Genomic DNA, 16,921 nt, shown 5'->3' on the forward strand with positions numbered 1-16,921 from the left:
GCTTCTTGACCTGCACACTGGGTTCTCAGGAGACAGGTACAATATCAATCTACTTTATCACCACCGGATACCCCATGATAAACATCCCCCATCCGTCTCCCCTCAACTGTGGTTCTTGACTGGCTATGTACAATAACTGGAAGGTAGGCTTTGCAGTGTTTTAAGCCATGTAAAACTATTTACACATATACACAGTTTAGTGATATTTATTATTAAAGTTTTGTCTTTAATTTTCTGTATTTTTTAAATCAAGTGTGTTAAGTTAAATTGTGCTAGGCATTCAGAAACTAAACTTGTCTTTAAGAACAATGTAATATATTCAAATTTTGTTTTCTGGTGAAAACGAAAATATTTTATGAGAAAAAATGGAGAATGCCTTTAAATTTTCCTTTTATAATCTCTTGAGGGTTTTTTTGTTTTTTTAAGAAAAAAAAAGAACAGTATGATGACTTGGATGCTAGTTTCCAGTAACTGCACTTCAGTTGTTTCAGATAGTAATTCTGGTAGAATGCAGCATTACAATTTATGTGAGACATTCAAATCAAAATTCCAGTCTTGGGGGTTTATATAAGACCCCGAGCATTCGTGAACACTAAAAATAATTCATTTAAAAAAATAAATTTTACAGGTAACTGAAGCAATACAAGCTGTTCTTTTGGCGGAAGTTCAGAAGCACATGAAGACTTTAAGAAAGACACTAATCAACAGTGAACCAGAGTCTGTGGCAAAGAATGGTGACTATGAGATGATGCAGATCCTGCCAAAGATCGAATGGGCCAAGGAAGGCTCCTTGAAGTACACTGAGTTACAGTGTACTACAGACACTTTTCCTCTGCAAAGTAAGTGCAAAATTTATTGGCAAGCTCTTTCATCAGAACTTTTTCTGCTCCTCAGAGCATGTTGAGAATATGAGTTCACAATAAATCATTTCTGCAAAAGCCAAGCTAACTGCCCTGTTTCTGACCTATTTTGCTATCAATTTCCTCATAATTGTCAAGTTTCTAATTCTAAATTATATTATAATTAATAAATATTTTACAAAACAAAATTTATGTTCTTTATTAAAATGTTTTAAAGTTAAGACAGTAAAAATGAAAACAGAAGTAACAATAATAGCTTAATGGGACATATATTATAAGGATATTCTGATAATAATGGGTCCTAAATTTGTGTCCATTTGATAACATGATAATAGCCATGTGCTATTTTTTTTTTTTCTGGGAATAAGAAATGAAATAGAAACTAAAAGTAAACTATTTTATAGTTGGACCACTTGATTCATTCTGTAACAAATTTTATCACTGGAACTTTATAATCATAGTGTTTATGGTTTTGACTAGCGAGTCTAAATTTCTGCTGTATAATCTTTTCTGACTTTTTAGCCTGTTATTGGTGACTTAAAAATGAAAATTAAAAAATAGTAAAATTAAGCAAAAATTTGATTTTCAACTTTGTTAGTAAGCTTTTGATGAAAAAAATAAATGTATAATATTATATATATATATATATTTCTCAGGAAAACATGTTACAAGTTTACATGTTTCAGATTGTTAAAAATTTTTAGATACTTCTTTTAGCTTCCCTGGTGGCTCAGAGGCTAAAGCGTCTGCCTGCAATGCGGGAGACCTGGGTTCGATCCCTGGGTAGGGAAGATCCCCTGGAGAAGGAAATGGCAACCCACTCCAGTATTCTTGCCTGGAGAATCCCATGGACGGAGGAGCCTGGTGGGCTACAGTCCACGGGGTCGCAAAGAGTCAGACACGACCAAGTGACTTCACTTTCACTTTCTTTTAGCTCTTTAAAAGAGATTTTATTTGGGACTCAGAAATATTGTTATATTTAAAATATTAAATCTTAAAATAGGTATTGTTCTTAAAAATGCATTATATTTATTTCTTATTATTATTTTTATAAGATTCCTGAGTAGAGAGCACTATGCAGTGAAAGAGGATATGTAGCAGAAAAAGGCTTTTTTCAAAGAAGGCCAAAGATCAAAATAGATGGAATATTTCCTAATACCAAGAAAGTCACTGAGGCTGGTAAATTCAGATAGTAATTTGTTCAAACTCAGTGGTGATTTCAAGTCACTTGTTTTTTTTGTTGTAAAGAAATTAGCTTTATATTGTAAAGTAATTAGCCCCCAACTAAAATAAATAAATTAAAAAAAAAAAGAAATTAGCTTTAATTATATGGCAAATTTACTCACTTTAAGGCCTTCCTCTTTGTTCATGTCACATAATTGTATTTGTATTACACCTTTCAAACAAGAAGTAGAAAAATTCCTTTTTAAATTAATTTTCACTGACTACATTTGTGTTCTTGATTCATTTGGAGAGACACCTGCAATGTCTCTCCAAAGGCAGCTAGTGTCATTCATCATGTGTTAATTCTCTCTTGATGGCATTTCTGTTACTTATCCCTAGTGTCTAATTTATCCATTGGCCCATAAGCCTCATTTCTGGTTGAGAAATTCATGGCAGCCTATCAAGGTGAAATTTTTATGAGTTTTGCTATCACATGGCTTACTTATTATTTGAAGTTTCATCAGATTGGGCCCTCTGGTGAAACTTCATAATTGAGAATTATTGAGAATTATTAATTCTATGGAACTGAATCTTACTGTGACTAAAGAATCTGGATCTTAATAAATATTATCTATCTTTGTCATTATTGAGTGATCCTTTAGAAAATTTAGGATTAGCTTGTGATAAGAATTGGAACACAAAAATATTAAAACTACTTGATACATATTGGTGGATTAAATTTAGAATATTTTATTTAAAATAAATATAATATTTTCACAAAGTAATAAGTATATATTGTCCTGGGAAATATTCCCTACAGGAAAATATTAACTCCAATTGCAAGTATATAGGAAGCAAATAACAAGCACTGAAGAGGAAAATTTACAAGCAACATTATATTGGATACTAACATTGCCATTTTTCCCCTTTTGGAAAAAATAAACAAAACTAATTTTAAAACTATTCAGAGGAGCTAAGTGTAATTACAGGAAAAGCTTTAGATCTTTACTAGTGGTATACACTGCATTGCTTGATGGAATTTTTAAAAATAAGTAACTAAAAAGCTATTTTATTTATCTCAGATATCCTGATTCAAAGGTTAGAGGATGATGTAGGTGGTATTCACAAAATATGATTATACATCAAATTTTACAGGCAGATTTACTTAGCCTCAGTGTGACTTCAACATATCATTTTATCAAATATTCTTATGATAAATGGTTTATATTGTTTAATTTTATCAGGTCCTTGCTCATTTTTCCTCTATGAGTTTCCCATTCCCCCTACTTGTTTTTGTTTGTTTTTCTATTTTCTTTTATTCTTTCTTGGTTCCTTAATTTCTTGCCTTTTATTTGTAAATCATTTCAAAAGTAACAGATGATTTTTTTTTGTATAGATACTCATAAACTTCTTTTATGTTGGGTATAGTATGTTTGGCTTATTAGTGCTGTGGTAATATGACAAAAATGTTAATAGATCATAAGGAAAAATAATATTAACAGCAACAGTTATTGCACTCTTACTATGTTCTAACAGCTGAAAAGAACTACTATCTGAAGAAGAGAGATTTCCATGGTGCTGCTGAGGCTTTTCCTGACATAAGCCTCTATAAATATTTAGGTTAACATACTAATTATGTATCTTTCTCATACACATAGGAATAAATAGTATTTGGGAAAAAGTTCATCACCATACTGGGTATCTTGAATGCCTCTAGTAGTGTATCTCTTGCACTTTAAGACATGCTTCCTATTATTATTTCATTTTTTAAATGAATAAACTGGACTTAAAGGAGGTATGACTTGTCTACAGTCACCAAATTACTAAAAACAAGGAAACAATTCTAGATATTCTCTTAAACACTCATTTTATCCAATAAGCTGCATTTTCCATACTTGCAACATGAAGGAAATTTGCTTTAAATCAGCTTGATCTGAAAATTGAATAATTTATTGAGTGGTTTTCTTAGATTTTTATTCCTCTCTCATAAATCATACTTTCTATTAACAAAGAAAATGCAGAATGTTCAATCGTTGCCATCACAGCCCTCATAAAGAAAATCACCAGGTTTCTTGAAAGGTTTGTACATGAGATGGAAATCAGTAAAGTGAGAACTGAAGTACAATGTGTGTTTGTACTTTATAATTTTGTATCTTATTTTTCAGTGTTTTCACTTGTTACATTTCACAGCTTGTATTTTATTTGAGGTCTTAATATTTGTGAATCAGTATTTTATGGGAGATCTGTGAATTTTATCTGAGTTTACATTTTTATAACGATCACACTGCTATCCACTTGAATCTCTTTAATAAGAAATTGTACAATTAGCACTCACATTTGAGGTTAAGATTTATTACTCTAAAAAACTGCAATGGTTTCTATTATTAAAATGCTTTAGAAAGCTATTTCCCTTCACTTTTTTTTTTAATGTTATTTGGATCAGTTTAAGCAAGTACTCTGAATTGTTTCATTAAGTAAATTGGTTGAAATAGAAATGGAGGCTTTGTAGATAAAACTGAAACCTTAGAATTACTGGCTGAATTTAAATTCATGTTAAACTGTGTGGCTGTGAAGATGATACATCAAATAAGGGTATTGCAAATAATCTTTATTATTTGCATCATTTTCAAAGTCTTATCTGCAAAGTTAAATAATGAAAATGTGCACTTTAAGTAAAACCATTATTTTATAGTAAATCAAGATATATTTAACAGAAAAGTTTTGTGGTCCTGGTGGCCATCAGTAGAAGAACTGGCACAGGACAGTTTTCATCTGCTTGTTGAATATCTCAGAAGGAAATCTGTCTAGTTGTAGAAAGGCTTTGAAACATAGTGTCTGACTACCTCACAGGGAAATTCTTTCCTGATATTGTTAGTTATGGTAAATACATCTTCCTTCTCCTTTGAGGCCTTCAGGCTATGTGAGAAGGCCAGTGCATTCTTTAAGCCACAGAAGTAATTTAGAAAAGATCTGTGTAAGGCAAGTGAGCAAGGAGCAGAGAAGTAATGCGGGGTCATCATAGAATGCCTTTTGTGTATCAGACTGAGGTATTAAGCTTTCTCTCTGAGATGGGAGAACAGACAGTGGGCACATATTTTAATGGAATCTCACTGCCTAAAGTTCATGGCCATGAGCAGAAGCTGGGAGACCAGTAGGGAGGCCATATAACGCTAATCCAAATGATGGCAGCTTGGAACAAATATGGTGGCTTGGTTGGAGAAGGTGAGAAGTGATCAGATTTTGAATGTATATAAAGGTGCTGTGCTCAGTTGCTCAGTCATGTCTGACTCTTTGCGACCCCATAGACTGTAGCCCACCAGGCTCCTCTGTCCGTGGGATTTTCCAGGCAAGAATACTGAAGTGGGTTGCCAAAGTATTTGCTGATGAAATGGATATGGAGGAGTGAGATAATCAAAATCTATACTTGCATTTTTTTTCAACAAAAATATCCTTGATCCATAGATTGACCTTGGTAAGCTGATTTGATTCCTATGTTGGGTAGTGCAGTATCCCATAGGATATTCTGGGTAGAGAGTGGAAGATGCACTTCCCAGAAGGCTGCCTCTCCTATGTTCAGTTTCAAGTGTCCCTGCTCAGATGACCTACAGATTTTATTTTCTAGCATTAACTAAAGTAACTCTCAGAAAATGAGCAAAAGTTTCTTGCCAAGAAACTGCAATTGAAGATAACTCTAATAATGCAATCTTAAGCAAAAAAGGTGTAAATGGCACTGTTGTGTGTGTATGTGCGTGTTAATGTTCTCCTTTTGAAATTTTTATTTTCGCATATATTTTAGAATGGACTTAACGTTGATATACTAATAGGATGTATATTATTTATAAACAAACATCCATATACTGGTGATGCATGCATCAGAGTTCTTCTTTGTATTTTCTGCAAGAAAGTATCCCAATCACAGCCTTTGGGTGGACTCAGAAGGTAGATATGATAAGCTTTTGGTTATGAAGGGATGGTAACTTGATATTCTGTACTGCACACTGTGCTAGCTCCAAAACTTTGAATACATCTTTATGCATCACTCCTCTATGTCTCTGTGTACTGATCCATGAGTTGGTGGTACACAGAGAATGAATTGGAAATCCCCAGTCGAAGACCATAGTATATCAGATGCTATGGATCAGTTTGCAGGAACACATCAAAGCAGTACCTAACCCAAATTTGAGGTCAAGAAGACTTCTTCGAAGAAGAGATACCTAATGCAAGACTTGAAAGATGAACATGATTTAGCCAAGCAAGGAGAAGGCAGCTGTTTCAAAGACCACTGAAGACACTCACGCCCTTTTCTTTCTCCCAAGAATTATCTGATCCACACATGCATAAATGTGGAACCTGAACATTAGAGAGAAACCCATACATCCTTAATTTCTTCTCTGGAGAGCATGTGCCCCTTTTGAATCTCATTGTGTCAATGCCTTCCTCTCCTAATTAAAGTGAAAAGTGAAAGTGAAGTCGCCCAGTCATGTCCGACTCTTTGCGACTCCATGGACTGTAGCCTACCAGGCTCCTCCATCCATGGGATTTTCCAGGCAAGAGTACTGGAGTGGGTTGCCATTGCCTTCTCCAGGAGATCTCCCCGACTCAGGGGTTGAACCCGGGTCTCCTGCATTTTACGCAGACGCTTTACCATCTGAGCCACTAGGGAATTCTCAGCCTTCTAGAATAGCAATGATAGTGATAGTGATGATAATAATAACATCTAACACCGATATGGCTTAGTATGTTCTAGGTGTCTCATGTACCTTAAATCATTTGATTCAGGCAACAGTTCTATGGGGATAGGTAGTATTGTTATTACCATTTTATTGATGAGAAAATAGATACAGAGAGTAACTTTCCCAAAGTCTATTCCGAAAAGCAACAGAACCAAGAGTTAAACCCAGGCATCAGAATCTGGATTCTTCATTACTATCTGGTATTGCTTTCCAATTAAACACTGTTTTCCTTTACTATTTCTTAATTCATCAATATTTACCACGTGTCTCCTATATGACAGTTACAGAGATAGGTATTGCCCAGGTTGGGGATCACAAGGCTGCAGAACCTCAAACATTTGGTATAACAACAGAGGAAATGTTCTCATGAATTAACTAATGAGCAAATATCAAATAACTAATTTCTATTAACCTTTGGATGAGACACTATAAGCTATTTCACAAAAGATGCACTTAATATTAAATAGCTTTGTTTGGAATATACATTTACGTAAGTTTTAGTGTTTACAAATTAGAAGGTTTTATGCTTGGGAACTGGAAATGCCAACTGGTAAATGCTAGATATGAAAAAGATTTGGCATATACATATTAGTCAAAAGGTTGGCAGTATGGGAGAAAGAGGAAATATAAATTTTCATTTTTATAGATTAATTCAAACTATATAATAATCTTATTTAAATATCAAGATTTTCATGTTGAATGATGAGGAATTTGCATATGATAAGCAAATAATTTAGCACCTAGGGTACATTACATACCTTTCAAAAAACACTGTTGCCATTTGGGTTTAACATATGTTCTGTCTTATTTTTTGCTTCTTGCAAAATAGATGAGAATTTTTATCATTTCCCTTTCTCCCTATATAAATCCTGAACTTCTCCACTGCTTCTTCCCTCTCTGAATCATCTTTAAGATTGCATCACCTCAGAAAGACTGATAGAGTTCACGGCAGTTTTTACCAAAGTAGTTTCATCTTTCACAGAGATTGAGATTGATGATTTTCATCTTGGCATATGAAGAACTAGAGTGTTGCATCGTCCTTTTTCCTCATGAGCAATCAGAATGCCAACCTGGCCTGGCTGCGCAGAAACAGCAGCATCAAGGAATTGAGTTAAATATTTCCTTAGTGACAGTTGTGCGGGAACCACTTTATCGATTATTGTCTGCATGCCCATTTAAATTTATTGACAAAGGAAAAGTGATCTAGATTCTGTCCTTGAAATCAATGTATCTTGCACTATTGTTCTCCAAACTGAAAATGGCCTCCCAACACTGACCTCTCAAGGACGGGGTAGGGTCTATTTATCTTTTTTCCTCCCATCACCTGGGATGGTCCTTCACCTAGGTAATAAGTGATTATTGAGAGGATGGATGAATGGATGAACCACAGGGTAGCTTGTACTAAAGACTCAGCCAATTTCTAATTAGTAATATAAAAAGAAGACAAGAAAAATCAGCTGATTGCTTTCCTGTAGCGGCCAGATATAGCCTGAATACACACATGAAATCATTTTCTAAGCATCACCACCCCAGGATCATGTGTGTGCACACAGAAAGCTCACAAAAAAATTAAAAATAGACACATGAATGAATTTCATTTGTAACCATTCCAAAGCTTCTTTCTTAATGCTTGATTATTTAGCTCTTCACTACTCATTTCATCATGACCTGGTTTCAATCTGATGTTTTTAGAGAGCCTGGAGACTTGCTTGAAACTCGTCTTCTTTATTCTTCATTCAGCTACAGCTTCTCTGTGGAAGTATTTAAGGAGGTGCTGTGTCAAACACCATTTTCTCAGTATTTGGCATGTCCTGGGTTCTGACTCATCTGTCTCTTCTTGAATTTCTGGCTCATTTGTGATCTCTTGTAGCCAACAGCCCCAGTACTGCTAAGCTAGAGTTCTGCTTACAACCTAACTCATTTGGGTCAGCCTCCTCCCTGTTGACTCCATTTCTACCTCTGAGCCTGGCACCTTGTATGACAGTTTCTACCTTAAATGCAATGTCATTAGTCAATACGTATATGCATTCCTAGTTCTGGAAACAATTTTGATACAAATAAATTCCTTGAGAGAAAAAGCAGGGATTTAGTCAGTTTTGTATTCTCAGCAGAGAGTACAGTGTTTAGCACATGGCAAGGCAACTGTTAGAGAAATGGTGGTTGAAGGAAATATTATCCTTATGTTCTTATGTCATTCAGTTCAGTCACTCAGTTGTGTCCAGCTCTTTGAGACCCCATGGACTGCAGCACGCCAGACTTCCTTGTCCATCACCAACTCCCAGAGCTTGCTTTCCATCGAGTCGGTTATGCCATCCAACCATCTAATCCTCTGTTGTCCCCTTCTCCTCCTGTATTCAATCTTTCCCAGCATCAGGGTCTTTTCCAATGAGTCAGTTATTCTCTTTCTTTATGGTCCAACTTTCACATCCATACATACATGACTACTGGATAAACGAGCTTTGACTACACGGACGTTTGTTGGCAAAGTAATGTCTCTGCTTTTTAATATGGTGTCTAGGTTGGTCATAGCTTTTCTTCCAAGGAGCAAGCGTCTTTTAATTTCACAGTTGCAGTCACCATCTGCAGTGATTTCGGAGCCCAAGAAAATAAAGTCTGTCTCACGTCGTTGGAATATCCCATTCCATCAGAATGTCATTCATCTTGCTGGCAGCACCCTTATTTTACCATTTTAACTTGTCAATATATCTGTCCAATTTTCAGCCTTAGAACAATTTTAATAACTTGTAAACATCTCTTATTAACGTTTACTATGTCTAAGGTTCAAGGTAAGGTACTACAAATCTTTTATTAGATCACTTCTAAATAGTCTATATCATCTGGCACTCTATAATTTCTTGTTTGTTCGCCTTTCTTTCCCACCTCTCTGAACTCCTTGAGGGCAAAAGTTGGAATTTATTAATCTCGTGCTTCTAGCAGGTAATGTACCACGTGGCTCAGGATGGGTGCTCATTAAGTGTGTTGCCTCCATAAGTGGAGGAATAATAAATGACAGTGACAGACATGTATCAAAGAACTGTGGTCTAAGAATGGAAGAAACGCTAAATAATATGCTAATTGTCTTAGGTAGGAAGAGAATAGAAAAGGTCATTATAGGGACAGTGATGGTTTTCTTCTAAAATGTTAATCCGGAGGCATTTTTTTTTAATTTATTTTTCTTAGTTCAGGGGCAAACTAAATATCTGTCTAGAGAGTTACCAGGAAAAATTAATGCCAACAGATGTTTGAGGCAGAAAACAAGGCAACCCAGGAGAATAAGCCACAAGAAATGAAGACAGCTAATTCAAAGAAGAGTGGTTACTTTTTTTTCCTTTTACCTGATACAGATGATCATGGGCCCTTTATTCATATCTATGTAGGAATGCCTGTCATCCAGCCAGGCAGCCCTGCTAATCTGGGGCAATATAAAAGTTCCCCTTGGTAAATGAATATACATAAAAATATGGTAACTGTGAACAATCTTCTAGCCTTTTAGTCAGAATGAAGTTGGTCTTAAATTTTAGAAACTTTAAGTGTGGTGTTTCTCAACTCTTTTCAGTCCTAGAATGAACTGAAATATTGTTAACAATTTCTAATATTCCCTTTCTAATTCTAAGATGAAGTTCATAAGTAATAAAACCTACCTCACAAATAATTTATACACAATTTAAAGGATAAAAAGCAAAGAGTAAGAAATTCATAATAAAAATATGTCAATAGGTAAAAGCTTGGGCATGACCATACTAAAAGATATAATAAAATGCTGACTGTGAAACATTTCATTGCTGAAATGACAGCTGCAAATGCAGGCCTGGACAGGCATGGTGGTGCTGTCGGTGACATTGGTGTCCAGGTGGATTTTTCTTGGTAAAATTCTGGACAACAACACTAGTGAAATATGGTCATTCTTTGACATAAAGGGTTAGTATCCTTCCTAGAAAATTGAAGGTACAGTCAAAACCTTGAAAGATCCCTATGTGTAAAAGAAAGTTAGGAACTGGACTCAAGAAATTATAAGCAGAGCTTTCCCTTCCATGAACGTCCAGTGGAAAACTTGAAAGCCATGTGAAACATCAGGATAATTTTTTCATTGTGAAGGACCATCCTGAGCACTGCAGGACATCTGCCTTTTCTTATTCCTGCCCATTAAATGCCAGTAAGTATTTTCACCTTTCCAAAATCACTGGGGAAAGCAAAGGTCCCTTGCCTCAGCAGTTTCCAAAGTCTTCCTCCAGGGGGCAGTACCAACCCTGCTGACGACCAAAGCCTTCAGAAAGGGATTCTATACATTCTGATGCCTTTCTTTGTTTCTGTCCTTTCCTCTTTTGAAAATGCAAAAGGAGATAATGGAATTAAGAACCCCCAACTAACTCAAGAAGTTCTTTCCTTAGTTCCTCTGTTTGCTCCTTTCTTTGCACTCCACCCATGTTGTTTCTTCACTGGTCATAGTTCTTCCAAGGACATGTAACAAAATCATCAGATTGCAGTTCCATCTCCTTCATTAGATAAAGAACTTCTTACTCTATCCTTTCACTTTTGTCTTTGTGTCCTCAAAGCCTGGCAGTGGATCTGGCATAGAATCAATGTTGCTGGCTGATTAAATGAAGAAGGTATGCTACTGACTACTAAGCATTCTCCAAGGAAGTAATTTTTAAAAAGTCCAAAATTTATAATTGAAATTAAATGATTACAGTAGAGAATAAACATAAGCACATCTTAAAATTAAAAATTAGGTAACCTATCTCCTAATATGTCAATTGAGCAAAACTGGAAATGAGAATAACGGATGGAAAGCAATACACGGGTTCATTTAAATGCTGGGAACATAATTCCAAAAGTTTGGCTTGCTGCTGCTGCTGCTAAGTCGCTTCAGTCGTGTCCGACTCTGTGTGACCCCATAAACGGCAGCCCACCAGGCTCCGCCGTCCCTGGGATTCTCCAGGCAAGAGTACTGGAGTGGGTTGCCATTGCCTTCTCCAATGCATGAAAGTGAAAAGTGAAAGTGAAGTCGCTCAGTCGTGTCTGACTCTTCGCGACCCCATGGACTGTAGCCTACCAGGCTCCTCTGTCCATGGGATTCTCCAGGCAAGAGTACTGGAGTGGGTTGCCATCGCCTTCTCTGAAAGTTCGGCTTAGAACACATAATCTTTGATACATTTTATCTTTTTTTATATTAATTTTTATTGGAGTATAGCTGTTTTATGACGTTGTGTTAGTTTCTGCTGTATAGCAGAGTGAATCAAAGTGAACCAGCTATATGTATACATATATCCCTCTTTTTTGGATTTCCTTCCCATTTATTTAGGTCACAACAGAGCAATGAGTAGAGTTTTCTGTGCTATACAGCAGGTTTTCACTAGTTCTCTATTTTATACATAATAGTGTATATATGTTAATCCCAATATCCCAATTCATCCTACCCTACATTCCCCGGTATCCATACATCCATTCTCTACATCTGTGTTTCCATTTCTCCTTTGCAAATAAATACATCTGTCTCATTTTTTTTTTAGATTCCACATATAAGTGATATTGATACATCTTATCTTAAAAATCCAATATCCCATTGGTACTTAAAATATATTAAAGTATTTTCTGAGAAGTTTATATCACCATGAAAATAGACAAAGTGTGTCCCTTGGCATCTGCACAAGAATAGGGAATAACCAATCTGATCAGTCATCCACCTGGTAGGTCCATACATCCATCTATTCACTCTACCTCTTTGAATATGTTATAGGCTAGATGCTCTGTTTCCCAAGCTATCTACCAGGAATCTGAGAAGAATATGATGCGATTTCTATTTCCAAAAGGCAGAGTCCTATAAACATAACAAGGCCACAGTGTGGTATAGGATAGAAAGTTCACACTGCTGTGGAAGCATGGAGAGCCACCATTTGCCTTGGGGTGATTTTTAGAGGCTTCACACAGGAGTAAGCATTCATGTTTACTTTGGAGGATAATGGTGTGGCAGACATGGAAAGATGCACTTTTTAGATCACTCTACATGAGAGGATGACTTGCCCAGATGTGAGGAGAATGGCCAGCTGATAGCTGTTGGTACGTCCAGAATTCATCCCTGAACTGGAGCAAAGGTCATACTCTTCCTGGGACAATGACTGAGCAAGGTGGTGGTACAAGGGCCTAGCTATTTCCCATTCAGACAGACCTCCTCTAGTGACCAGTTTTGTCCTGGAGTTTCCACTGGGTTGATAAAGATTCTGAAGCATTTGTGTAGCAACCAGAGAGCTCCTTACACAACTTTGTTTTTGCCATTTTTCTTTCACACATGTTACTCTCTAGTAATCCTTTTGCATTTCTAACTCCATCTTTACATGTGTTTTTGGGAGGACCCAACTGACTCCAGTGGGAAAGAGTTTGGTGTAAGAAGGGTATTTCAGGCAAAAGGAGTAACATGAGGACAGACACTGAGGTATACAATGTGGCCTGGTCAGTAAATAGGGATAAATTTGATGTGGGTAGGGAATAGGAAATGAGGATGCTTCAGTCTAGATCCAGAAGGTGAGACACCTAGAATGTAAAGGATCTGGCAATGGACTTCTTCTTGAAAGAAAAAGGGAGCCATTATAAATTATTTTAAGAGAAGCAAGGCATTTCCAGTGCAAAGTAGACAGTGTATAGAGCAGGAGATGCAAAGAATCCTTATTTCCAAATTTGGTCAGAGTCTCTCTGTTTAGTATTTATTTGCAAAGCAATACTTTTTCTTCCTTTTTCAAATCACTTCTTCATAAAACTAGGTTATTTAGATGGAACATTAGTGCTTCATGTCTCACATAAAGAAAGAAAGTATGCCTACATTACATAGAGGAGAGAAATTTTATCTCCCTGCTTTTAGACCAAATAACAGTGAATGTCCTTCAGGATCATCAGAATCCAGGTCATATTAGTGACACCTTCAACGTTGCTGCTGTTCTTGGGGCTAATTTGAAGTTATTTCTCTTCCTTTATATTTGCTCACTATCTGAATCTCCCACTCTTTCTGAATCAGTTCTTAAATGTTTCCCAACTTGTATTTGTAAAATACTTGGTCTGATTTCCCATCTTTTTGGGGATGCATTTGGATCATTTACCATTTATAGACAAGTTTGGGTTTCACCATTGATTTTTTTTTTCCTTTCTCTGTGTATGGATTTATGTAGACATTATTGACTTCCTTTACCAACATTCTTAAATGAAACATTACGACCAGGCTTATTAAGTGTTTGCTATTAGATATTTTCTAGGAATGGGATATATTATTTCTCTTTACCACATTAAAAAAAATTGATTTAAAGAATAGAGCTTAGCAAAGCAAGGTAACTTTGAAGTGTGCTTTTTTGTTTATTTATATTAATATCCAATGAGTAATTTCAAAGGTTAAACTTGATGATCCATCTCTTCAAGCCATCTACTTAAGTCTAGAGTCATTACATCACCTGCTTCCTTTATGCCATTGATTTATGTTTCTTTCAAACTACTGAGATTGGGCAGTATCATTTATTTTTTATATGACATACTCTGCACTATGAAACAGAGTTTCAGAAGATAATGGTACAAACACCTGTAATGCAATATAGAATTGCCTACTTACCCGAGTGATTCAGTAACATATCCATTAACACTTATCTGGGGTTCTCATAATACTGAAAGAGAATGAAAGGTTTTAATCAGTCTTTTTTTGTAGCAAATAAGTCAGGGCAATTTCCAGGTAAGAATAGTATTCAGATACCATAATGTGTTTGTGTTTAATGTTGAGAAATGCAAACGAGTTTTTAGAATTTTCTTAGGGCTCTCCTATTTTAAATGCTCCAGATTAGCTAAAGTCTATTCATAATGTACTGTGAAGAAATGTTTGTTTCAGGAATGCCAAAATATGTATTTGACCCCTATTTTCAGAAACTAAAAGAAAAAAAAGTGGATTATTTTCAAATAAAGTGAGATTTTTGCCCATTTCAATGGAAGGAAAATTAGGGCATGAAAGACTTAAATCTTTTGCTAAGTTTATATGGCTTGTTAGAAAATGGTCTTAGACTAAATTGCATGTTCCTGTTTGTTAATCTCAGATTCTTTTCTGTAAGTCACACTGATGGGGCATCATGTACAGAAAGGAATTTACAAAAGAGTAAGCTCATTTATTTATGCAAATTGATGTGTTTCCCTCTAGCTATATCCCTAGGAGGATATTGCCATTTTTATGTTTCCAGTGGCTCATTTTAAAGGAAAATACTTTACATATTTTAAAAAATGAGCTAAATTTTTCTACTGTTAATGGAAATCCACTGTTATGGTATTCATATTATAAAAACCAACTCAGTCAAAAATACAGTTTGATGAATGTAGCATGTTTATAAATTGAAGATAGTGATTTCATTTCTTCCATAGTAAATTTGCTTTAAATATTGGTTTATTATATATATTCACTTGTATTACAAATATTTCCAGTAAGCAAATACAAATCATTTTTATATTTAGCATTTAAAATGTATCTTAACTCGAACATTAAATCATCTATTAAATATTCAATTAAAGTGGGTTTTGATCCATTTTTAAAAATTAGTGGTTAGGTATTCGGGGAAACAAGCTTGCAAGATATTTCTAAAACACAATTCACTTCATTTCTTGTTCTGTATATTTTGTCAGAGAATGCCTTAATGTAACAGAAATCAGATTTGGTGTATATTTTTACACCAAATCAAATTGTACAGGCGCCACCCTCAGCTTTCTCCAAAACATTATAAAGGATAAGATTCCACCATGATATAGCTTAAGAAACAAGTACGGCCCTAAAGAAGAACTTACATGGAAAGTAAAGCTACAGAAGTATATGTTTTACCGGAAAAACCTCATGTCTTACAACAAACACCATTACAGAACTGGATTTAAAAAATAAGTTTACTTAGCTGAATTCTTTTTCTGGAGTCTGTATGTAAGGCATATATGCTGTTTCTAGTTATGTCCTGCAGACATAAATCATACATATAAAAGGTACTGAAAAATGTAAGAATGAAACTGCAATATAGTAGTGACTAATGATATAAAGCACTTAGATGCTTCAGTTATAACAACTACATGAAGAGGGTGAAGGCATCATAAGTCATTTTATTTATTACAATTGGCAGGTTTCCCTCCCTAGTTGTATTGAATATAGTCTCACATTCCCTGTCTGCTCCTTGCTCAATCCTCAATTTCCCAAATTCACAGGCCATCGTTATAAATTTTAATATTCTTACTCTATTCTTTTAATGGGTAGCAGTAATCCAAAATTATTAATTCCTTTTATCAAATCAGAAATGAAAAGTCAAGTAAACCTTCATAGGCTTTTTTAGAACACAGGTTCTAAAATCTCCATTTCTGATTGCTAGAAGAAAGAGCTGTGATTTGTCACTGTATACATAGTTGCTTAAATATCAGACAGTTACTACAAAATACTTTCTATGCTATAAAGTGAGCTAAGTTGTTTTCCCTGTCATATGAGATCTTCTCGTGTGTGCTCAGTTGCTTCAGTTGTGTCTGACTCTTTGCGACCCCATGGATTGCAGCCCGCCAGGCTTCTCTGTTCATGAGATTCTCCAGGCAAGAATACTGGAGTGAGTTGCCATGCCGTCCTCCAAGAGATCCCCCTGACCCAGGGATCAAACCCACAACTCCTGCATCTCCTGCACTGCAGGCAGATTCTTCTCACTGAGCCACCTGGGAAGCCCATGGGATCTTCTATATAGTAATAATTGAGAATTTACAAAATATTAGAAAAACAAAGCCAAGTTTCACCAATAACTTCCATCTCATGTATAAAGCATAAACATTTCTAAAGATTTTTACCAATGACTAGCTTCTTTTTGTTATTTAAGAAGTGATCTAAACTGGTGTTTTAAAACTTTCATAAGTATCTGAATCTTTTGTAAAACTGAAACAATCTGTCAAATTCTATGAATTATGAGATATGAAATTAAGACAGATGGATGACAGTCATATAAACCTTTGGTCTCAACATCTAATTCACTTTAGTATATCGGTTTGGATGTACTGTAGTGAAAAAATTATGATTCATGTTAGTAAGCAGAATAGCACTTCAATCAGCACTTGTTTGTATAATTTTATATGAGTGAAACTGTCTGCTACTAACAGTAAAACACATACATGCAACCTCTTTAATCAATGATACATTAA

At 35.4% G+C, this 16,921-nt stretch overlaps 2 protein-coding genes across 5 annotated transcripts in view; one reads left to right on the forward strand and one right to left on the reverse strand.

Moving 5' to 3' along the window:
- UNC13C (unc-13 homolog C) overlaps positions 1-16,921 on the reverse strand; it is a 1,717,543-nt gene that overhangs the window by 936,061 nt on the left and 764,561 nt on the right. The window lies entirely within an intron of this gene.
- WDR72 (WD repeat domain 72) overlaps positions 1-16,921 on the forward strand; it is a 218,590-nt gene that overhangs the window by 142,703 nt on the left and 58,966 nt on the right. For all 4 annotated transcript variants that reach the window (XM_081513850.1, XM_081513852.1, XM_081513853.1 and 1 more), the window contains exon 18: positions 629-839. In XM_081513850.1, the coding sequence (XP_081369976.1) occupies positions 629-839 (211 nt within the window). The remainder of the gene's footprint in view (positions 1-628; positions 840-16,921) is intronic.

Source organism: Giraffa tippelskirchi, chromosome 7, assembly GCF_054371585.1.
Source record: "Giraffa tippelskirchi isolate mGirTip1 chromosome 7, T2T-mGirTip1v1.2.pri, whole genome shotgun sequence".
NCBI lineage: Eukaryota > Metazoa > Chordata > Mammalia > Artiodactyla > Giraffidae > Giraffa > Giraffa tippelskirchi.